Below are 24,112 nucleotides of genomic sequence, written 5' to 3'. Positions count from 1 at the left end.
CCCCTCAGTCTACCATGTCATTTCTTCTCTGACAATTCTTTACTTTTCATGCAATGTCAATGCCTAAGTTGGCAATAAAACCTTGACAAGTGCTGCTTGTCATTAGTATGTTTCAGTTAGCTCCATGATAGCAGGCAGATTCTTACCTAGAAAGGCAGGATATTTCACCTTGAATGGAGCAGGGAAGCAGTTTATGTTCCCCAGATCCTTACCTCATGCTAGTAATTCAGAATCCTGCCATACCTTCTGGCCCTGAGTATGAACCAAAGTTTCACTTTACTAGGTTAGTCCTTCAACCCCAACCCCTGCTGCTGCCATGATTATGTTTGAGTTTAGTTCTACACTTTATCCTTTATAGATTTTATTCTCTCTTTCTCTCTCTCTCTTTCTGTCTCTCTCTCCTTTCATATTTTGCTGTAAGGCAAAGAGCTATGCTTATTCCCTGGAAAGACATCCAAAGTTGTTCCTAGAGCAACTGTTGTCAGAAACTCTGAGGTGACCTTCAGCTGGTACATCTCTCTCTGCTAAATAATCATCCTGTCCCAAGCCAGAGTTCTGGGAAATATCTTCAACCCTTTCATCTCTACACACACACACACACACACTTTCCCCTGGTCTCTCTTATCCCTCTCTCTTGACTCCAATGTAGATTTTAGTGAAGGGGATCAAAAATGTTCACGATTAGAAACAATGACACTCAATTGTAGAGAGACTATAATTTATTGTCCAAGCTGCCACTGTTTGGAGGGAGAAAAAAGACACTACTAATAACTCCACAAGGAGGGTACTTGGATGATACAGGCTTGCACTTTGGCAATGAAGATGAGGCAGTAGTTGAGGCCTGTGAAAGTGACCCATGCCAGGTTTCCCAAATCTAAAGCCTCATCAGTCCTTACCATCAAATCAACTGGAGGTAGAATTCACATTTATATATCCCTCCCCATCCTTCCTCCTTTAGGATTTTACTTTGCTTTGATTTTAAGATGCACAGCAATTATGTCTACATCTGTGCATGTGTACAAACACCTTGAACACATGTGTGATGGGCATTTTTGATTGTCAACTTGATGGCATTAAGAAATACATAGGTGATTAGTGAGGAACAGTTCTCCTTGCGTGTTTCTGTGAGGCCATTTTCAGGGACAATTTAACAGTGAGTATATGCAGCAGAAGGCCTCTCTGACACTTTGTCTGCATAGAAAGGGAGATACTGTCCCCATGGATTTCTACAAACCTATGCCCTATCTGTTCTCGTAGGAAGGAAACAGAGAACATACATCTTTTTATTTAATCATCTGTGGCAAGGTTGTGATGGTTTTCTTAGCTGACTTACAATGGTTTTAAAGACAAGAATCATTACTGGGCCCATTGTTGATGAGCTAGATGAGCAGTGGTTTTAAAACCTCATAGTGACAGTGGGTGTGTATGACCATCTTGCCAACAGTTGTCTGTAAGCACCAACGATCTCCTGTGGCCCCTATTGGCTGCAGCTCCTCTGAGAACACTGCAGTGGCCTGGTAAAGCTGTGGCCTTCATCTCAGAGTCAGGGTTCATCTCACTTCTTGGGAATATGGGGCCTGGGAATTATCCCTCTTCCCTTGGCTTTGCAACTGTCCTGGTTACTTTTTGTGTCAAATTGACATAAGCTATAATTATCTGGGAAGAGGAATCTCAATTAAGAAAATGTTTCCATTAAATTACTGGTAGGCAAGTCTTGATTAATGATAGATGTGGGAGGACCTGGCTTACTGAGGGCAGTGCCATACCTGGGCAAGGTGATCCTGGATGGTACAGGGAAAACGAGCTGAGCAAGCCAGGGGTAGCAACCAGTAAGCAATGTTCCACTATGGTCTTGGTTTCAGTCCCTGCCCTGACGTCCCGCAATAATCGACAGTGACCTGAGAGTTGTAATACAGAAAAAACTTTCTTCCCCAATTTGCTTTTGGATATGATCTTTGTCACAGCAATAGAGAGCAAACTAGGAGAGCTGCCTGTCCTGTATTCCCAAAGGGTTTCCCTTGGATCCTAGTAGCTTGGAACTGGTAAAGAAACTGGTATGCAATGAGAACAGCTATCAATGCCATTTCCCTATAAATAATTTTAATTTTATAGCCAATTCCCTTGGGTCTTTGGAGAGTGCAAGAAAAAATATTTTGGAGATTATGTTTCTCTAAAATGTGTTTTTTTTTCTGTCTCTCTTAGTGCATTCTTGTTTCAACAGGAAAGGAGGAGACAATTTGAATGTATGGGAGGGGTTTTGGGGTGCACTAGATGAGTTAGGGTACAGGAAAGTAGGGAACTGGCCTTGATATTATGAGTGGCTAATCTCTGAAATCAAATGTTGGGGTAGTTGACAATAACCTTCTAATCAGCTTCTGAGCCCTATAAGTTCCTCAGCTACAGGAGAAACAAACAAACAAACCCAACAAACCCACTGGGTCCCAAATACTTCTGTGTTGCATAACTAGAACCTTTCTCTTCCACCTCCTATCTATGCTTTCATAAACTCTCCTTGGTCTATAGTACTGAACACACTGTATGCTTCATAATTACTGACTGAACTGCTTTCACAACAGCAATCGTGGAAACTATTCTACACGTCCACAGCATTTTGCCATGAGATGTTTCTGTTTTATTTCCCCCTATAAACAGAGACATAGCTTTATGTGAGTTTGAATCCAAAGTAGCCAAAAACACACACATACCTACACACATTTGTAAAGCTGTTAATAGTATGACAGAAGCTTATCTTGGGAAAGAAAGTCCATCTTTCTTTCTCAGAATTCCAGAGATCCTTCTGCCTTCTTAGCGTTTGATGTCATTTCACACTCTGCTATTAAAACCAATACCCACTATCTATGCATCTTTTAAAAAGTGTTCCAAATGATCTAGATTTCTACCTTCCCAAACTTTGTGCCTATTAGGTAGACTATATCAACACACACACACACACACACACACACACACACACACACACACACACACACACACACATATATATATATATATATATATATATATATATTCATAGGAAACAAAATGGTTGAAATATCCCATCTGTGCTGCACCCAAATGCCAAAATATTTGTCCTTTTGTAAAGCCGTCAGCAAGATCACTTACATTTCCAGTGCTGTTCTAAGCATTTGGTCTGGGTTATCCACATGACAGTGTAATTGGAAAAAGAAATGAATGTTTGCCTTTGGTTTCATTTTATTGCTTCTCAGAAGAAAGCTCCCCATAATAATTTTCTGGTCCAGTTCTCTACTCTCTAGCCATTGGTGGGGTGGGCTGCAGAGAGCTGGGTGAGGAGGAGTGGTCTAATGTGACATACAATGTTCTTATTGTAGGGTGGTCGGAAAGGGCCACAGCATGGAATCCTTTTATTTGGATACCTGAATTAAACTTTTATAAAATGTTTAGAAATGGGTTAATCTATAAAGGATGAAATCTACTTCCTCCACACCAATGATACCTGAAAAAACATAAAACAAAACCAACCACTGAAAATCTCAGCCCAAACATTTTGAATGACAATGTAGAAACTGAGGTGAGCTTATCTGAGACCCAGTGCTTGAGTCCCATGTGCACAGAGCCACTAAGTCTTGCCTGTGGGCAAGGCGATGTGCATCCTCCATCTGGAAACCAGAGGCTGATCATCAGAAGGCCCAATATTGCTGCCATTCACTTTCTAGGGACCACTCTAGTCCCTGTTCCTGAGGTCATTCCATCCTGGTTTGTGAATGGGATGCTGCATGAAGCTAGTTACCCATCTGCAGCATGGTTGCAGTGTAGTTGGAAGAAAGACATGTAAAGCAGTGCTGAGGCCAGAGTGACTTTAACTAGGGACAAACCTTTAGGTCTAGCCACTCTGTAAGACTATCCCCTTGCACCCACGCAGGAGCACACACACACACACACACACACACACACACACACACACACACACACACCCCTCCATGTACAGCCATCAGGAAAGTTCCCTAGAGCGAAAGATACCTCTAAGTCCCCTTTCTCATCTGTTTCAGACAGGACTCGGTGAAATCTTCAGAAAGCCACCCCCCCAATTCCTCCTTGTCTTTAAGTCTGTCCTTATGATGCATTAAGTACCTACTCTATTTTCATCATTTCTAGGACTCTTTTTTAGTGCAATTCTACACAGTGAATACTCCTAACCTGAAAACCCCAAATTAGAAATGCTTCAACCCTGAAACTTTCTGAGGGATGTGCTAGTTTGAAAAAGAATGGCCCCTATAGACACCTTTGAATACTTGTTCCCCAGTTGATGTACCTCTTGGGGGAAGGATTCGAAGGTGTGACCTTTGTGGAGAAGGTTTATCACCTTGTATTATCAGGCAGTAGTGGCAGCAGAGGTAGGCAGGCTTAGGGGCTTCAAAATCATCCTGTTATCCTCATTTCTGCCTCAGCTTACAGTTTATATGTGAGTCATCAGCTGTTGCTGTAACCCTCATCACCTGCTGTCTACCAAACCATCATCCCAGACACATATGCACATAAATCACACATGCATACACCAACACACACACACACACACACACACACACACACACACACACACACACGCATACACACAAAGTATGAGAGTAGAGTCATGTGAGATTCCTTTAATAGAAGGGCTGTTTTGTGTCTTTAATTCCCTATACACAACCATAGAAACCAGGCAGCAAGCTTAGAGTAATCTTGTCAGAATTCTACACTGGGGATGACACTGACAGAGGGGTAATAGAAATGCATGGTAAGGTGGAAGGCATGGTAGGTACACATCTAAATATAGCATAAAGATGATTGTAAGATCCTGCTGTATTCTGTGTAGGGAAGTTGTAGCATCAATAAATCCAATTCTCACACCCCAAAGCAGAAGGGATGGGATGAAATGAAGCGGGGCAGTACACCCCTGCTCTGTGCTGGATTTAGAAGCAAGTTCAAGCTGACAGATGGATGGAATAAAATGAAAATGGGTTTTCAAGTGATATTACAAAGGAAGACGCTACAATGGCCTTTTTCTGATTAGTCAGAAGATTAAAAGCTAAAGAACACAGATCTAAAGCAGCTTCTTGGCTTAGACAGAAAAATTCATCCCAGCTTAACAAACGAACAAACAAACAAACAAAAAAGGAAGCAGAAAGGCATTTCCTACTTTTAGCATTTAGCAAATAGTTCAATGTCACTCAAAGGGGAGTGAGGATTGCCAAGGAAGTAGAACAGCCTGCAGCCCAGAGTGACCACTCCATCAGGACACAGCATACAGGAAACATTGGCAGGTTACAATAGGAACATGTGCTTTTTGCCATTCTATATTCCTGCAGTCCAATAGATAGGAAAACACATAGCTCACAGATGTAAAATCTTAGAGAAACCATTCCTATCTATATCCACGCCTCTAGATAGCAGTAAAAAACATAGTCTAGATACAGAAGAACAAGTCCAATTGGTTCTCATGGAACTTAAAAAGCAAAAGGTAGCCCACACAGAGTGACCTCATTAAGTCAACCTGCATTCAAGGCTATTAGATTCTGGAAGTTCATAGGCAGTTTTCCCTCTCATCTTAAAATTGCAGGGTTCCAATGTAATCATTCCTCTCCAATATTTTTGATCATTTTAAGTCTTCATATAGTTGATGCTTGTTGGCACATTTCCTTTTCTGACCTCTTAAGAAGAGAGAGCTTCCAGAAACAGATAGGCATGGAAGTGAGCTATAAATTAGATATCTTGGAAAACTGTGAATCATCCCTAGGCAGGCTCTCATATAATGAGGTGGAGGACTTTGGGGATGGGTTTGAAGGGAAGAAGCTGAGAGTCAGAAGATCGATTACAATGAAGGGAAAGGATGGGGAAGATGGAGTTGGCAGAAGCCCACGACTCAGGGAAGTTTGACTGGTTCTACCTTATTCAGTAAGTACTCTGGAATCTCACCTTCCACATTTGTAGACAATAAACCTCAGATCAGGAATATACCATCTGTACTGAACATGGGAAGAGTTTTAATCTTGGGACAATATGGCATCGGGAATTATCAGTAATTTACAGGTGATGGAAAGCATGATGTGCATAGGTTAAATGCATATACTGTGACCCTTGAGTATCTTGGGATTTTGGTGTCTTTGTAGGGTCCTGGAAGCAATCCTCTGTGGATGCTGAAGGATGACTCCACTTGACTTTTAGGGGATTACAAATTTAAAAGCATACAGGTAGCAGACAGGTACCTCATTCTAAGTAGCTAACTTATCTGAGATCGTGTGGAAACTCTTCAAGGATCTCTGTGTTCTTTGTGCTGGGGATGCAGCTCATTGGGTATGCACTTGCTTAGCATTCTTGAATACCTGGTTTGAAGCCTGGTATTGGATGCCAAAACAAAGCTAACTTCTCTGAGTCTGTTTCCAAGAGCTTTCAGCTGCAGTTCCTTGAGCCACCAACACCTTGGCAAGGTGTAGGTCCAGAACCGATTTCTCCACAACTGAAGATATGATATAAGTGCCCATCAGAGCACAGCTACACCTAAATCCCTTGAGAGAGTTACCAATATCCAGCTAGCAGAAAATTGTCTTGCATTCTTCTTAAACCCCATAGAATAGCTAGTTAGAACCACTGGGAACCCTTCTGTATAAATCACTATCAAAAATCTGTTTCAACCATCTGTTTCTCTGGCTCTTTTTTCTTTTCGGTGTTTTTCTTTCATGTATTCCATACTAACAACAACAACAGAAAAATCTATTTTAAAATAACCAAGATGTTATGACTAAAAGTGCCAGAGGTATGTATCCAGTTTATGAGACAAATTGCTTTCTAAAGAGTAGCTAGCTTTATATTCTGTGAAAGAAGGCAACATTTCTGCAAATATTATAGTCGCAGTAAAAAAAAAATAACCAACTACTTTCATTAAAAAGAGTATGTGACAAGATTTGTATTTGTTCTTGTAATTGAATTTAATGCTGTTGAAATTTGTCAGACCTGGAAACTATCGAAGACCACATTTTTTTCCTACCCTTAGAAAATTGTCTAAGAAACTGTCTCCCAGCTTGTAAGGAGCAGGTCTTCTGATGAACCTAAAGAGTTATGATTTCATCATTTGTTGACTCCACACAGTGCTTTGCACCAAGTAGCACTTGCAAAAGTAATTTTATTTTGTTGGCAGGGGAGACTGTGGGGCAGTTTAAGCATAGTTCCTGCTTATGCAGCTTTCTATTGTTGCTCACTTGGTGCCCTCAGTTTAGATGCCAATAACCTTAAGATGTAATGCAGGACTGCTCTTTCCTTTATAGTCACTGCTTCATCCTCAGACTTCCTTGTCTCATTTGAACAATAAATTCAGATTTTCTTTAGAAGTCCCACTGGATATTCAAGGTATGATTAATATGCTAGCTTTCTAGGTCTCTCACCTTGGTTCACCTTGGTTGATTGACATATAAATCTCCCAAGAATTCTCCTCTGGGATGGCGCCATGAGGTATGAGCAGACTCACCCCTAAGACAGAAGAAGCCAAGAGGTCATTCAGAGATATCCCAATTATCTTGAAACATGCTATTTGGGCACCTTATAGATGTCCACACAAAGGATTTTCCCCTGCTGATTTATGATTTTATAAATAACAAACCTTGAAGACCTCTAAAAAGCATGAGGAAGACCTTGCTCTATATCAACAGCCAAAAGAGAGCATATTCAATGTTCATTTTTACCTGAAATCTTGCCAGCATTATTCAGTTCCCTTAAAAGACTGGCTGTCCTAAGGCCAGATACTACCAAATATACCCGAGCCAATAAGACTTTATTAGTCTACCAATTAACTTTCTCCAAACTTAAAAAAATGTAGTTATATATCTTGTTCTTATTTCCAGAAAAGGTGTCTGAGATTATGGGTAAGTTAATGCTTTGCTTGAACTTGGAATGAAATTGTCTTACAATCAACATCTAGAAGTAAATTAAGGAATACACTTTGTGAATTACCACATCTTTTTCAAAGGAATTAGGAAAAGTACCATGTATCTGACATGTTTTGGAATCTTCTGGGTCAATGTGCAATTGATGTGACTTTAAATTTGTAAACAGCAGCTAAGAAGCATCAAAGGGGTGACAGTGACTTAACCATGCCCAAGTCTATGTCATGGTGAAGCCACACCAATGCATCTGAAATGTCCCCAATTTCCTATTTATGGTTATGAAGAAAACACTTTACTGTGAACCAACAGAGACATCTGGAAAAAGCTGGTATTCTCTTTAATTTATTTTTCCTTTATAAAAAGAAATGAACTAGAGAAATAGTAAGAGCATCATCACACAAAACAAAATCTCTGGGCATCCTCCTATGTTTGGAATCATGCAGCTTTCACCCTTATTCCCTTTGTTATAGATAATTGCAGCGTAAGCTTACAGGTTGCTGTTGACAAGCTTCTTCTTTCTGTGTGCCAGCAGCAGCAGAGTCAAGGAATGTGAGACTTACTGAGAATCCACTCATTTGTGATTTACCTGTACATCATTATTCAGTAACATACTAGAAATCATCAATATCTCACTAGAAGTAAGCATGGGGCTCATTAAAATCCTGTTCACGGCTTTTCAGTAAGAAGATACATTTACATTCTGCACCTTCACGTCAACAGTAGGATAACTGTAGTTGACATGCTGTGGACTTCCAATCAGATACCCCTGCCATTTGCTATTCTTCCTTAATTGTAACTGCCAAATGGCATGGTCTTCATTATCGGTATCCCTTCCTGATACTGAACAGACTGTAACTTGGGATATTCAGGATGTTCATATGTTACTTAGAACCTATGCCCTAGGTATTCAGCCTTATCTTAGTTTGACCTTTGTCTTTCTATTGCCTTTTCTTTAGCGCCTCTATGTTGTGATTACAAAGAAATACTAAGATTTATCTGTAGAAACTCAGTAGACATCGAACAAACCTATCAGCAGTATGAAAATGTATGCAAAGGATTCAAAACTCTTAGTATAAAACCAGGCTCTGAGTTATGTTGTTTTGTGTAGACCATCACTGCCCAGGGCTGTGTGAGCCTATCACATCCCATTTGTTTCAAGTAAGCTTAATCCCTATGTTTAGATTCAAGCATTATCCACATTATTTCTAAATTCAACCTCAATCAAGAAGTTCTCTCATTAGCTCTTTAATTTTTTTTCACTCTCCTTCAATCATAAATTATACTAGCCTTCAAATATACTTCCTACTCACAAATCTGTTGCACAGGGAGGTTGAAGACAGTTAATCACAAGAACAAAGTTCATAGGGCAGGGGACATTAGGGTGTTAGTGGCAAGTTGCAGATTATGTAAAACAAAACACAGTGGAAAGGTTGTATGCCTACAGTCCCTTAAAGAAGTCTCCATTTGCAACATGTCATTCACCAGTTATCTTTGATTTAAAAAAATGCAGCTCCCCAACACCACCTGCTACTCTGACAGTTTTTATTTTTAAATTGGGTGTGACAACAGAACCACCTGTCTGAGTTTCTTCCTTCATATTTTGCATAATAAATTATTTCCAGAGTGCAGTGCCTGGCAATTTGGGATTGATGGCATTAGAGCAGTCTAATTTCTGTGCCATGCTTTCTGTACACTTCACTTCCCTGGGGCATAGTTTGCATTTATGCCCTGCAAATAACAAGGAAAATGTTTCAATTCCCCACACTTATTTTTCCTAAAACTCATTTGGCAGCTTCAATCTTGTCCAGTGCTTCCCATCAGGAGACTTGAAAACATCCTCATGGTAGTCTGGGTGGGAATGGCTGACAAGCGATCAGAGTTTTGCTTTGTAATAGAAATGTTCCTCAAAGAGAGGCAAGGGAAAAGATACATCTTTTGTTCATTGTGGTTTTCCTTTCTGTATTTCTTTGATGAAAATTAAGCAAATATGGGAAATGAATGTTTTGTTCTTGGCAGTCACTCAATGTATGTAAATAGAGACATATATGCATCCTGTACACATATTCCCCAACAAACAAGGATAAGAACCTGGGGGAGGATCTAAGATAAAGGCATGGTGACTCACTGGCTTCAAATGACTCCGATTTCACCTCCTAGTCTTTGGTAGGACAAGGGTTGCATGTTCATGTTTCTTTACAAAAATGTATGATAAATATGGCTGACTACTTCCTTCTACAAGGAGTCTCCTATTGGTCAGTTATCCCCCAGAGCTACAAGTTAGAGCAATATCATGTATTGATACTCAGATGGGACATTCAAACAAATTGAAACCAAAAATTCTAGTGTGCCCTAAATCACTGGCAAGGAAAGACTGGAGAGCATCATTGTTATTAGGCCTGCAGGAGAGGCCATTTTTAAGAAGTAAGTATATTCTGAAACAGTGTGTGAGAGAATACAACCAGTATTGGGGAGAGCAAGGCAATATCTGTCAAGTTAAAAGCAAGTTGAGTTTCACATCACTAAACCACCAGACTTATCAGGTACACTTACCAGGTAAGGTAGATGCTCTCATACTCTGAGACTCACCTGTCACAGACTTCACTTTATGGAAAAAAATGGTGGTCATTTCTACTCCTTGGTTTTATACTTAATTTCTGTGTAAGAACATGGCCAGATGCAATGGTCCTGTCCTTCTCAGCCATCAACATCCACCTGTGACCCATCACACTATCTAGGTCTCATGGCTTAGGACTCAGAGGAGAAACCAATCACTTTATCCTCTACTTAGGTTTCATGCAGCAACCCTGAAGACCAATCTACAGCTAAGATACCATTTTTAAAGCTATCTATGCCAGGGATCTAAAATATCCAGTCCAAATATCCATAAAACCTTTTCTTTTAAAACTCAAAGGAGGGAAACACATATTTAGAAATTAATTGTACATAAGACATAGGCCTGGAACTTATGTTTGGATTTCAAAGAATAGTAATGCAAATATCCATCATCATTGCTTGCCAAGAACCAATGTAATGATAACTTAAAAAGGGTCATTGTCATGGAGAGTGCTCATTGGCCAGAAAATGAGATATGTGAATGTTCTTGCCCTAAATTGGCAGGATAAGCAAGACACTTGTCAGTTGTAGCAAATTGTGTTTGTTTCCTCCCTACCATGCCCTAGGAAACATATTCCAAAGGATCTCAAATCTGGAAGCCCACCTATACTGCCTGAGAAAATATGGCTACCAACTGCATCAACACATGGTGTTCTGTCCCTACAGGCACAGAGAAGGCTAGGCCCTATTTCAGCTGTACATTCGAGCTGTATGTACACCAAGTATAGCCACAACCCCTGCTGCTCACCCAAACATGAATCTAATGGATATTATTGCAAATTTATAAAACATATTTACACAAACAGGGAAAATATGCAAACACACACTTACCACCCACCTGTATTTGGCATTACTAAGCGCCCCCCTAAATGGCCAAAGACACCAGTTGTTCTCAGCTCTGTTCTTGTGGGCAGTGATGACAGATTTTGGATGTATGGTGTTTTGTTTCTGGGATGCATTGTACTAAAGCCACGGTTGTTTCCATGGGGAAAAGTCCCAGAGTGATTCTTGCCATGGTACTCGGCTCTCTCAGGTACTCCTAGGGAAACCATGAATGAGCTTTGGACTTTGACCTTGATGTCAGATAGAGGGTTGAAGAGTGAGGACTCTGTCATGAGCTCCTTGTCCAGCGGATCCTGCAGACATATGGGCCCACTGTATGTCCGACTCACTGTCAAGTCTGGTTGCATGGCAGGATTCAGGAGGAGAGAGTTTCCTGGTAAGAAAAAAATTGATCTGTCACTCAGACACTAAAAGACACCCCCATTACTCTTTTGTAGTTGCCTCTATTAATGGGTGATTTCCCTGCAGGAGTGTTGGGTTCTCTGATTGGCAGCAGCTGTCCCTACCCAGATGGAGCCGCTCATTAATGCCTGGGAATGGGAGACCTCTGGCCTCCCAGGTCATTTTCTGAGTGCTGTGGACCCCACTCCTTCATATCCAGAGCTCTTTGCATGCCTTCTTTTCAAGGTAAGTAATTCTGACACTGGATAGGGCAAGTGCCTGAGGTACTGTTTATATGGTTATTTTAATTGGCAAACAGAAAAAAGAAAAAAAAAGTAAAAAAGAAACCAGAGAGATGTTTTGCAATACAGTTTGGAGCAAAATAACATCTGTTCCTTTTAAATAGCAATAGATGCCACACTGTGGTGACTCTCAGCATTGCTTACATGAGCCCAAAGAGGCTATAGAAAATTCCTGGTGGAATTCTGAGTGGTTCCTGGAGCTGGCGTGGAGGGTTGCTTTGAAGCAAATAGTTCTGGGGACTTTACCAATCACTGTGTCTGAGGAGCCAATGTATGTTACTCTTCAAGGGAATAAATGCTCCAGCAGAGACTGGTATGGGTTGTACATGGGAAACATCTAGAAACGTAACCTTTCTGGCTTAAAACAAACGAGCAAAACAATCTTCATAAAAACAGGAGAAATTGGACCAGGACTTTAATCATCTGTTGGGTTCACCATTTTTCCCCAAGCAAAATATTAAAAAGAAGCCCGTGATATGTTCTTGTGATGAAGTAATCTCATTTATTAGTAAATAACAGATCAACCCTCACTCTCCAGCCTCCCACCCATATCAGTTCGTCAATATGACAGCTCAAATTGAATCCCAAATCATATTAAACAATTTCCCTTTGGGACATGAGCAAAAATGTTTCAATTATGATACTTTTGAAAACATTTCAGTTCTAGGCTGTACTGTATTAGTCTCTACTGTTTTTCTAGTTACTTAATTTATAAGAGCTTCAAGAGGGAACCTATCAACTTGACTTTTCCAACACCTTGTTGGGATGTGCTAAGAACCAAGAATCACAGAGAAAATAAACAAGATGAGAGAATGCAGCTCTAATGGCCCTTTGATGGTGGCCTTTCTCCATCTTTCGGCTCTTATGTTGAGATGCAGCTACCATCAAATTGTCCCATTTAACAGAAACACACTGAGTTCCATAGATGATGACCTTGCTCTTATCTGTGGTCTTTCCAAGTTAAAAAGTGGGACTGAAGAACAAATCACATTTGAAAACAGTTTGAAACACTGGTTTCCATGGTGGAGACTTCAAAAAATCATGTCCCCAAATCTCCTAGCAATTTGATCACAAACCCCTAACTTTTGAAGCTTAATTTTTGGCTACTATTAAAGACTCACCTAGCTTATGAGAAAAATAATTTTTGAATTATAGATAGCATAGATGTTCAACATACCTGGTCATAGAAGTATGTATAAGGCTAGGGTTGTGGCACAACATTATAAAGCTTGCCTAGCACGTGTGAAGTCCTATCATCCATCATTAGAAACACACACACACACACACACACACACACACACACACACACACACACACACACACACACACATACACACACACACAGTGGGGGGTGGGACACAGAGAGATGCTCAGAAAAAACACACACACTTATATGCATAAGTTTACAGTTAAAAATGTTGGCTGTCAACTTGATTGAAGCCTGATTAGGATCAATTACCCTCCCCCATACACTTCTGGTTACCTCTATCTTCTCTTTAGAAACCATCTTTTTCCCATTTAATATAGGAATGGTATTTTGTCTATATGTTTATCCTTTTAATTTCACTCCATTCCTCCCTTCTATCTTCTTATCTGTCTACTTACTTCACAGTGCTAGGCATTGAACCCAGGGCCTTACACCTCCTGATCCAGTATTCTACCACACTATAGTGGGTGATAATTGTGATGGTTAGTTTTAATTTAACAGTCAACTTGACATAACATAGACTCTCCTGAAAAGAGAGTCTTGGTGAGGGACTATCTAGATCAGAGTGACCTGTGGGCATGTCTGTGGGGAACTGTCTGGATCATGTTAACTGACAATGAAGAACATGTTCACTGTGGCAGAATAATTCCTTGGGTTTGGGTCTTGAATAAGAGTGGAGAAAGTGGGCCTGGCACAAAGAAGACCACAAGCATTCATTTCTCTCTGCTATAGACTGTGGACACGATGAGCTGCTTCCGATTCTGACCTTGACTTCTTAGCAATGATGAAATTGTCATCTGTAATTGTATGCCAAATAAACCCTCTTTCCCTTGAGTTTCATTTCTTTGAGGTATTTTGTTACAATTTCATTGCAGAAATGAATCTAGGACACCACTCACCTGAACATTCTTACTGTTCCCCTGCCTGGGTTACTAGATATGTGTTCATGAGAATATCATCTTCAAGACAGTGGAGGGGAAAGTCACAGTCAATAAAAATAAAGTTCATTGTCAATGGATATGGGGAGAGTAGCAGTTACCAAAAGATATGTTATCTTCTATCATGAGATTGATGAGATTTTTAGCCAAAAGTAAACAGGATGATCAGGTGATCTGATAAAGTGATCCTTTCAGAGATTCATAATAAAAACAACATTCTGAGATGCCTCTCCATAAGGAGATGTGCCCAACTTATATAAATCACTGTTCCCCAAACATGTTCAGGTGAGGTTACTGCCGACCTCTTATATCTGCTGCTTGCTGTTCCACAGCACATGCTAACATCCCTTGATCAGAGGACACGTGACCATCCAGTGATATATTGAGAATATGAGCTCTTCCCAAATGCCAAGGGCTTTCCCGTGTTATTCTAGGCAAACTTGATTTCACAAGAACATTATGAGGAGGATGTGGATGTGAGCATTCTCATTTTATAGTTGTGAAACAATGTTTCAGAATAACAACTGTCTTGCTTCATACTCTCACATAACTGTCTTTAAAGCATGAGAACTTGTTCGTAATACCGGCTTAACACAGAGGTTCCCAGCTTCAAAAGCCAAGAGATTGGAAGCCTATCTCTCCTAGTCATGTCTCAGTTGCTGTTCTAGCAGGTTTGGGTTTCTGCTTCAGCAGCTTGTCTACCCACCAGATACTGAGCACCAAAACTGCTGAACCTGTGGGATAGGCAATTTCCATACAATGGGTAGAAATAAACCGGACGACGTAGCTGATGAGGCACAAGGTAGAAAATGTCATCCTTTCAAGAGAGACAGTTTCTTTTTTACTAATATTAAAACAAAGTAAATCTCATTCCAGCCTTGAATTCTGGAGCAGGTTTGGTTCATCATAGAGAATTAAATGACTATGTTTTGACAAAAAGCATTTCTGTGCATTAACATGAAAAATGTTTCTTCCCCTACAACAAATGATTGGTTGGACTTGGCAATAGCTGAAAGTCATTTATGCTAGAATTTCATTTTGTCATTGTCTAACTGACCCCTCAGCTATCTTTAAGATCCTTTTCACTTATTTGAAATGTAAGAGATTATTAAAAATGTAGTAAAGGTATTTGGGATGTTGTGGTCTAGGGCTGTTCCCGCAGTATTTTAGTTAATGAAATGAAACATATAAACAAAAATCAGGTTTCTTCAAAAAAAAAGTCAGATAATTTGAGAACAGTAATTCATTAAGTACTCTGTATATCAAAGGTTGAACTACTTTGCCGAAATGTTACCAATAATAAATTGAGACCCATGCATCCTCACAGTTTCTGAGAAGATCATCTTATCAAATTTGGTGTTTCAATGAATGGAAACAATTTGGTAGCGGCTCCCAGTACCAAGAGCTACCTTCACACAGGGCCAAGCACATGGGGACACCTGTGTGAGTGAAGCCCATGGTCCTAAGGATAAGGTGTTGGAGGAACTATGCCGCTGACCTTGACGAACTGTTTTGAAGTTGAAGGTCTGGAAGCCACCTGTCAATGCAGAAGAGTCGATGACATCCACGCCGTAGTCACTGTGACTCCGTCTGTAGAGAGTGACACCAATGACCAGGACTGCAACGGCCACGACGGCTGCACCCAAGCCCGAGTACAAGGCAATGTCGCTGGCATTCTCAATGCCTGAAAGACACAAGAGAAGTCCTAAGTGGCTAACAGGGGCTCAAGCCATAGAGCCACCCCAGGACATTACATGATATGCTTTCGGAGTCTGGAGCCTACTGCTCAGATCACACAGGAAGCTAGCTACAATTTAGATTCTCATTTACATAACAGTCATGTTTCTAAAATCTCTTATATAAATCAGTGCAAGGCTAGTCAAATATCTTAACTGTGTTACGGTAGCTTACCATGTAATAGACTTGGAGAAAATCAATTTTTCAAGGAATATAACATTTTTCTAATAAGAACAGACAACTCCTTAACTTAGTTAAAGAAGCCATAGTTACCTGGAATATTTTTTATATTGTATTTTTATTTGAGGGAAAACAGACTCACACAAAAGACAAAGAAAAGGTGGCTTCTCTGCTCATGTACGGACTGGGGCACATGCATTGGCACAAAGCTGTCTAGGGTAAGATGCTAACATGGTATGTGAGTTAAAGAGAAGAGATCAGAGTTTACAAATAGGTCAACTTTGATATTCATATTCAGAGTCAGAGCACAGAAATAACCTTGGTTTTGCATATGTAATCATCACGAGAGCAATTTTATGTGATACATGAATATCTTGTTGTCAAGGGCTCTTGTGTCTGGTAAATGTTTTCTGATACCAAGTCAATGGTAGACTCTAGTACTTCATTAGGGGGCTGTTCTCTCAGAGGGCACATGCTGTTTCTCTCATACCTCTCCTACTCCATCCTATTGAATGCATGGGCAAAGCAAAAATAAAAACGTTAGCTTAATTTTAGGATGTGGAGGTCTCCCCAACCCCCAGGATATGCTACAACTGAATTCCCATTCTATTATAGATACATATTGGGTGTGGCTCATCCCAGAAGCAGATTGATAATGGTTATTATAACTCAACATAGGAGAATTATCTGAAACAAGGTAATTCTAAAAGAGGCATCATCTGAAAGTGTGTGGAAATGGAAGGTGGCAAGAACTAACTATATAATTAATTTCCCAACAGATTATGCAGTAAGTACACATAATGGGTCCAAAATAATTATTCTGTCACCCAGTGTTGGGCTGAGGGCAAAAAAAGAAGCACATCATATATTTACCTTGTAATTGCATAACACTTACTATGCATTTCCCATACCCTAAAAAATGGTACTTATCAAATGGGTAATGCTAGTCACACAAGTATAAAGTGAATTTATTTCCAGCGAAGTTAGTGAGCCATAAAATAAGGTGCTCCCAAATTAAAGAGAGGATGAGGCGATCAAGCGGGACCAAATCAGCAATAGTGCAGGAAACACTTAAAAATAATGGCCAAATAGGAGCACAGACAACAGAAGGAGTCAGGGTTGAAAGTTCAGAAGTTCCACAGACACATTTTATAAGCAAAGCATTGTGAAGATGCACCATGCAACGGGGTATGATTCAAAGCTTCTTTCTAATTCCAGATTGGGGGCTGGCAGACCTGCTGCTCTCACCACCCAGACCTGCGGGCACAATGAATCACATCTCCCCTGCAGAATTCTTCTGGAGGAACAAGGAGGCATCCACCAACCTGATTATGCTCCCATCCCCGGGTTTCCTTGGAGGGAAGAGTGATACTCAGGGCAGAGAGTGCACTGAGCACAGCAGACACATCATACCAGGGCACAGTGAACAGACTGTGGATTGAGACCAGTCAGCTCTTTTCCTTCCTTGCATATTGCTGAGCGATGATATCACCATTGAAAAGGTACTTCTGGGGAGCACACACCTTAGTAAAGTGTACATGCAGGGAAGCAGCCTGGCTATATACTGACTGTAACTGCTTCACCACCGAGCTTGTAAAGCAGAGATAAAGGCATTCTTAGAGTTCCAGGCACTGAAACAGAGAGCCAGAAGCCAAGGACCAGGGAGATTGCCAAGGACCAGGGAAAAAACAAACAAAAAACCCTGCATGAGCTCAAAATAGAAATCACTGGATATTAGCACAGCGAGACAAAAGACAGAGGCAAGGGAAAGCTACCTTCCTCTCCCAGATTCCTATTTTGGCTCTTGATATACTAGTAGGCAGAATTATCGTCGTTCTGATTCTTTCCCACTAGATTAAGGTTATGAATAAAAAATTTGCAGAATTGTCTGACTTAAGTTACAAGAACAAAATATGACATTAAAATTACTTCATGTGAGTAAAGGGAGCAGAGAGATGGCTTGATGCTACGAATTCTCTTGGAGAAGACCTGAGAGTTTGGTTCTCAGCATCCATATAGGACATCTCACAATTTCCTAAAACTCCACCACCAGGGCATCTCATACCCTTTTCCGGCCTGTGTGTGCACCTGCATTCATAAGCACAAACCAACGCTAAGACATCCATGTAAGCATAATTAAAAATAAATCCTGAAAAATTCTGACCAAAGGGACTTTGGCTAGGGTGGGGAGAAGAGACAGGTAGACTTGCAGGTGACCATTGGCTCCTGTGAACTCACAACTTTGTCATGAGTTTGCATGAAGTTTACACACAGTTCACATTCTCAATTACAGTTATTGTTCAAAAGTCAGATGGTGACAGAATCCTGATATTTCAGGTTCACCCTTGATATTATATGAAAATACTCCAAGCCACATTTTATATCTCAGGGGTTTTAACCCAAAATCCTTAACCACAGCCCAAATACTTCTAAATTTGAGCTTCCATGTTTCTTCTTCATTCTCTTCACTGCTGTCTTCTTTTTTTAAGTTTACCTGCTTGTGCTGTACATTATTTTTCCCCATATGATACTTCTTTTTAATATTTCTAAGCGCATAGAGTGACTTTCCCTATAGATTTCTGGGTAGATAATAGAGATTTTCTTTTTGTGCTCAGGGCTGAGCTCACAATGACCAAAGGTTTAGTCCCATGCTTTCTATGCTAGCTTCCTAGTAGGAAAAAGTTACGTTCATGTGTATGAGTGTCTGTGGTACAGCTACACTCCCAAGGTAACATGCAGAATTACCATATGCAAGTATATTCAGTCCAATGGATGCTCATGCAGAGGGCAGTGGCTTGGCTAAGGGGAAGTGGCTATTCCTGTGAGGGGAACTGTGGGAACACATGACTGCAGAGCATATCATAGTCACTTTCCAGGACTCGTAGCTGCCTCCACATCCACTTGCTGTGTTTGTCCTCCTAACCTGTCACTGCATTGTCGCTTACATTCAGTCATACTTGACTGACCTATCAGGTGGGTACTGCTAACAAAAGGCTCTGTGTAGTGTTTAATGTAATATACATGCCTCCACTAGTATCTGCCTATCTTTAACTACCCACTTGCCAAGTGCGAGCCTAAGGTCCTCCTCTCTGGAATGACTCTGTCCTGGGTGGCTCAGTCAACTGTGCTTGACTATAAGCTTTAGAACATACAGGGCTTTTGGTTCCCAAAATGCATTTTGGACTGTACTTTTGATAGTTATCTGGATGATAGTTGGGTTACTCTTCCTAAGTGCTTTCAACTCCTCACAAATAGTACTATCTGTATAATTTCCCACAGAACCTTGCTAATCACTGTACACAACTATTTATGGCTTGTTTGCTTGGTCTCAAATTAAAGGAGGACATAGTAAGGAAACCAGAGTCTTGGGGTGATATTTAGCATCTCTGCTTAATTAATTCCCTTTCCTATGGACAGTAGTGGTGCTTGCCTTTAATCCTGGCACTTGGGAGTCAAAGGCAGGTGGATATCTGTGAGTTTGAGACCATCCTGGTCTATAGAGCTAGTTCTGGGATAGCCAGGACTACTACACAGTCTGGAATAAAAAACAAAACAAAACAACAACAACAACAACAAAAAGAATTTTCTTTCCCTTTCCATTTGTACATGTGTGTTTATAACTATTGGTCTTCTCATAGACACAGAATTACTGATTTGCTAGCTCAAAGAGACCCTGAATGAAAGCATTGGTTGAGCAGAGCTGCTCTGCCTTTGTGGGCACAGGATGCTGGGCCTTTCTATTTCATAAGCAAGGCTTTGCATACCATCAATACCATTCTGTTACTGTTGTCTTTCCTGTTCTCTTCATCCCTACTTTACTAAGTCTCAAAAGCTTTAGGAAGAGCATGGAAGGCTCCAGGATATCTGAGAGAGAGAGAAAAAAGTTAGGTATAATTTTCATCTACAGACAGATCAAAAAACAACCAAAACACCTGACTAAGATACTTATTACTTCCAAGTTATGAAGAAAGCATAGAGATATGTATGAACGCAGTGAAAAGCACCCACAGATGAATGTCCAAAGAGAAATAGGGAGTGGGCAATAGGTCATTGGAAAGGAAAGGACAACATTTACTTCTTTGTGATGGGATAGTAAGGGGTTGTTCAAGAAGAAACTAGGCCCACAGTAAGCACTCAGTGAGCATACATTCAAGAGAAAGTTAATACTCAAAGCCTCTTGCCATCTCTAACAGTAATAAAAAGGGAGGAAGTGACCTTCTATTAAAGCAATTGGATTTCTGGTTGGATACTAAAATTACCTTTCCTAAAATGAGGGTTGTTTAAAAAACATCTATATTTCTGAGGCAGATTGTGAAATTTCCTTTCAGGAAGTCTCTAAAATACCAGCTGGATTCTATAACAGTCTGTAATTGTTTTATTTTTATTTTTATTTATCAGAGTTGGCTGGTGGAATAACTGACTTTTCAAAGCCCCCTTTTAGAAACAAACTTGACAGCTTTATAAATGACAGCCCTCTCTAGTTATCTGCAGTAACCAATGCCCTGATAACTCAAGCCAGAGCTGTTTACTTCATCTGTCCCATGTGTTAGTATTCAGTCATCTGTACTGGTGGGTGCCTGGGGTTCCCACAGGATATGCCCTCAGCTGCAGCCACTAAGAGCACCACCTGTGCATATTTACTATGTACCCCTTTAAAAGGGCCCTGCCCACCTCCCATCCTTCTCGCTCTCTCTTTGTCCTTCTCTGTCTGTTTCCCCCTCACCTTCTCCCCCTCTCTCTCCTGCTGCTCCTGTCTCTAGAGGCTGGTCTCCCCCCTTCTCTTTCCCCCTTTTATGATCTCTTTCCCTAATAAAAAACCCCTGTGCTTGAACCCTGTCAGGTGGTGTCTTTCTCTCGAATGCTGCCTTTCTTAACTTATAACACCATGTTTCCTAGTTCTAATGTGAAAGGAATATTAATTTTCTTGCTAATGGAACATTAACTCAATTCACATGTTACAAATTGAACATACATCACATTTAACATACTGCAGACTGGAACCTATCCTTAGGACTCCAGCTACAAAGGCTTGATATAGCAGCATGGTGAGTACCTTTCTAACCAGGCTATTCTGCTTCATCTCCTAGTGGGTGGGTGTCCTGGGGTAACCACTACTGCCATTTGTAGAAAAATCAGGTAAACAAACTTGAATTGCTAATGTAAGCTAATGTAAGCAGCAGTGAACTGCTAAGCAATCCACCTTAAGAAAATATGCAGAAAGGGAAGCCAGGGAGAAGTAAAACAAATGGAAGCCACAAGAGCCAAATTCTGAGCCAGAATACTACAGAAAGTCAACCAATGGTTACCCCAGGAAGCAGCTTCAGCACAGCCAGTTTTGGTGGCACACAGACTTTACTAGAATATTTCACAAGTTACTGGTAGGGTTGTTTATTCTGCTGTTATCAAGAAGCAATAAGAATTTCCTTTAACTTGTCAGAAAATATCTTTGAAATTGGTCAGCTATGGCCAACCATGGTAATCAATGTCAGTTCTACTTGCAATCCTCAGCAACTCTTGACTTAACTGCCAATCAATGTCTCCATTTTTCTAGTGTTCCACCTTTGAAAACCTCATTCTTGTTATTGTAGCTGCTGGTTTTCATTATAACGAATGGCAATAGAGGCAAGTATCAAACAGTGCTCAGTGTATACCAGGTATCATTCTAGCATTTTATACCTCGTATTAACTCCAATGACATTGTGCAAATGTCCTCACTTACGGGTGTAAAAATGGCAAGAAGATGAAGACATGCTTGCCCCAAGCCTCATGATCAGTGAGTGGCAGAGTTGAGAATGAGTCCTATGTGGGTTGTCAGCAGTGTCATTATTTTGGTCTTATCCTCCACCAGCTCACTTCTGTTCTAATCACACTCCCTGACCACCTCTAGATAGAAGGAGGTACTCAGAAACCAGCACTAACCCTGTGCTCAGATCTCTGAAGACTGCACATATGATTTCAGTCTCAAAAATCTGAGATAGAGATTTTATTCCCTACTTTACTCATGGGCTTGGGGGACCAGTGCCTTACCTGTGACTTCATAATGAGAAAACAGCAAAGCCCAGGTCTTATCATACAGCCACCTTCAGTTGCTAACTGCTAACCCTGATTGCTGTGTTCTTTCCTCATATCTCTTATCTTCTACACTGGAACCCAAGTTATCCTGCCCTGCTAGATTAGAGGAAATCATAACTCTTGTAGCTATCATCAGAAATCAGATGCTATGCAAACTCCCCAGGGTTTTCCTTGCAGCTCAAGCATCATGTCACATTGCCAAATAGCATCATCATCACAACATTCACCCTGTAGTCTTTCCCTGTCTCCAAGACCCCCTAATTCTCATCTATCGTCCTTTTTGTTGACAACACAAAGGCCATCTTATATGAACTCCAGTATGCTTCAAAACAGCTGTTTGGGTATGCAGTTTCTTTCTCCATTCCTAGTTCCCTATGTCAGGCCTGCTCTGACTTAGTCCCTTCCTTCCTCCACAGAGACATGGCTTTATGTTTATTACTCCTTTAGCCTTGTGTTTTCCTTGTCTTCTCTGACAGTGGCATCTTGTCCCTTGCCTATGGTGTAGTCTAGTTCCTCTAATCACCTCTCTGCATACCCCTTCCTCCCCTCACTTTGATCAGCTTATCAGGGACAACTCTGTCTTTGCTTCTCCTGGAATCCTAGCTCTTTATTGAATGACTTCTAGCATTTTAAAACACTAGCATCTATTAATATACTCTTCACGATGTCACTGACCAATTATTTCTAATTAATATTTCTTTTAAGTAGAAATAGCACATGTGCAAGAAAAAAAGACTTAGGAGTATAAAAATTTATACTATGCCAGGAAAATATTTTTCCTCCAGTTACTTCTCTTTAACTAACTGCTGCATAGTACCTCATGATTCCTTTCAGGGAAAGGACTGCAGATATCCACCATTTGCTTGTCTTTTGTATTCTAGACCCTAAAGGCTCCATGTGATCCATGCTTGTGTGTATATCCTAGTTTTTCAAAATGCAAGGTATCAAACCCACAGCTCCTTATCAGAATTCATTGCCTTCCTTTATCACAATTGCCTAGTTGATAGGCAGGCTGTAAGATAACCAAGTCCCTCTGCTATATCATGTCATTTCTTTTACCCTTTCATGTCTGTCTCCCCACCAAAGGCCCTGTTTGACTTCGAAGTTCACCTGCAACTTCATCAGCAGTGAGAGTATCTGCCTTTACCACGGCTCTGCAGTGAGACAAAGCAATCTGAGGCCCCTTACAGAGCATGCCATCCCCTTCAGCTTGATTCCCCAGTTTTTCTTACCTGCTCCTCAGTTGCTGTTTATTAAAGAACCCATATTCTCTGGGTCGTAGGCACAGGCTATAAAGTTCCATTATCATTCCATTATTTCCATTATTTCCCTTTTCAGTCCCTCTAATTGGACAATGACTTACAATCGGACAGTGCCAACTACTCCCTGGGTCCTGTCCAGTCTCGGGCAAACGTCTGTCAATCTTCTCTGAAGACCTACATCCATGTCTTCTTCCTGTTTGCTGGACACAATTACCTTCACTGTGCACTGATCTCTCACATTTGTCATCTGATTAAAGCGTTTGTCATTCTTACTTCATTGGACATTTTCTTCTCATGAATTCTCTTTTTCTAGTAATGACACCACCATTGACCAGTCTTAAGTTATAAAAATCATCTTTGATGTTGTTTTGGCTCACTCACTGTCTTCTCACTCATATCCTTCCTCATACATGTGTCCATGATTCTGTAATGTCTGTTATTACTTATTTCCAATGAAAGGCATTTCTACTGATGCACACATTGCGCAACCCCATCTGCCTGCTACTCGGTACTCCCTATCCCTGTCCTAGTCATTGATCACATGGAAATATAAAGTGCTCTTCTGGCATCATCACTCACAGACCTTCCAATTGCTGGCTTCTATGTACCAAGTCTGTTCCCAGGTGGATGCCCTGCAGTGTTCTGCCCCAACCTATATAGCACCTTCTTTCGCCTCCTTCCCAAT

At 40.7% G+C, this 24,112-nt stretch overlaps 1 protein-coding gene across 6 annotated transcripts in view; it reads right to left on the bottom strand.

Annotated features, from left to right (window-relative positions):
- Unc5d (unc-5 netrin receptor D) overlaps positions 1 to 24,112 on the bottom strand; it is a 510,504-nt gene that overhangs the window by 48,734 nt on the left and 437,658 nt on the right. For 3 of the 6 annotated variants that reach the window (XM_035452951.1, XM_035452955.1, XM_035452953.1), the window contains 3 exons: positions 15,675 to 15,860; positions 11,344 to 11,721; positions 7,395 to 7,479 (listed from right to left, as the gene is read on the bottom strand). In XM_035452951.1, the coding sequence (XP_035308842.1) occupies positions 7,395 to 7,479; positions 11,344 to 11,721; positions 15,675 to 15,860 (649 nt within the window). Of the gene's footprint in view, positions 1 to 7,394; positions 7,480 to 11,343; positions 11,722 to 15,674; positions 15,861 to 16,583; positions 16,599 to 24,112 lie in introns of all 6 variants that reach the window. The other 3 variants (XM_035452952.1, XM_035452954.1, XM_035452950.1) reach the window with 2 other exon arrangements.

This window comes from Cricetulus griseus, assembly GCF_003668045.3.
Source record: "Cricetulus griseus strain 17A/GY chromosome 1 unlocalized genomic scaffold, alternate assembly CriGri-PICRH-1.0 chr1_1, whole genome shotgun sequence".
In the NCBI taxonomy this organism is placed as follows: domain Eukaryota; kingdom Metazoa; phylum Chordata; class Mammalia; order Rodentia; family Cricetidae; genus Cricetulus; species Cricetulus griseus.
This window is presented reverse-complemented; position numbering and strand designations above follow the sequence as displayed.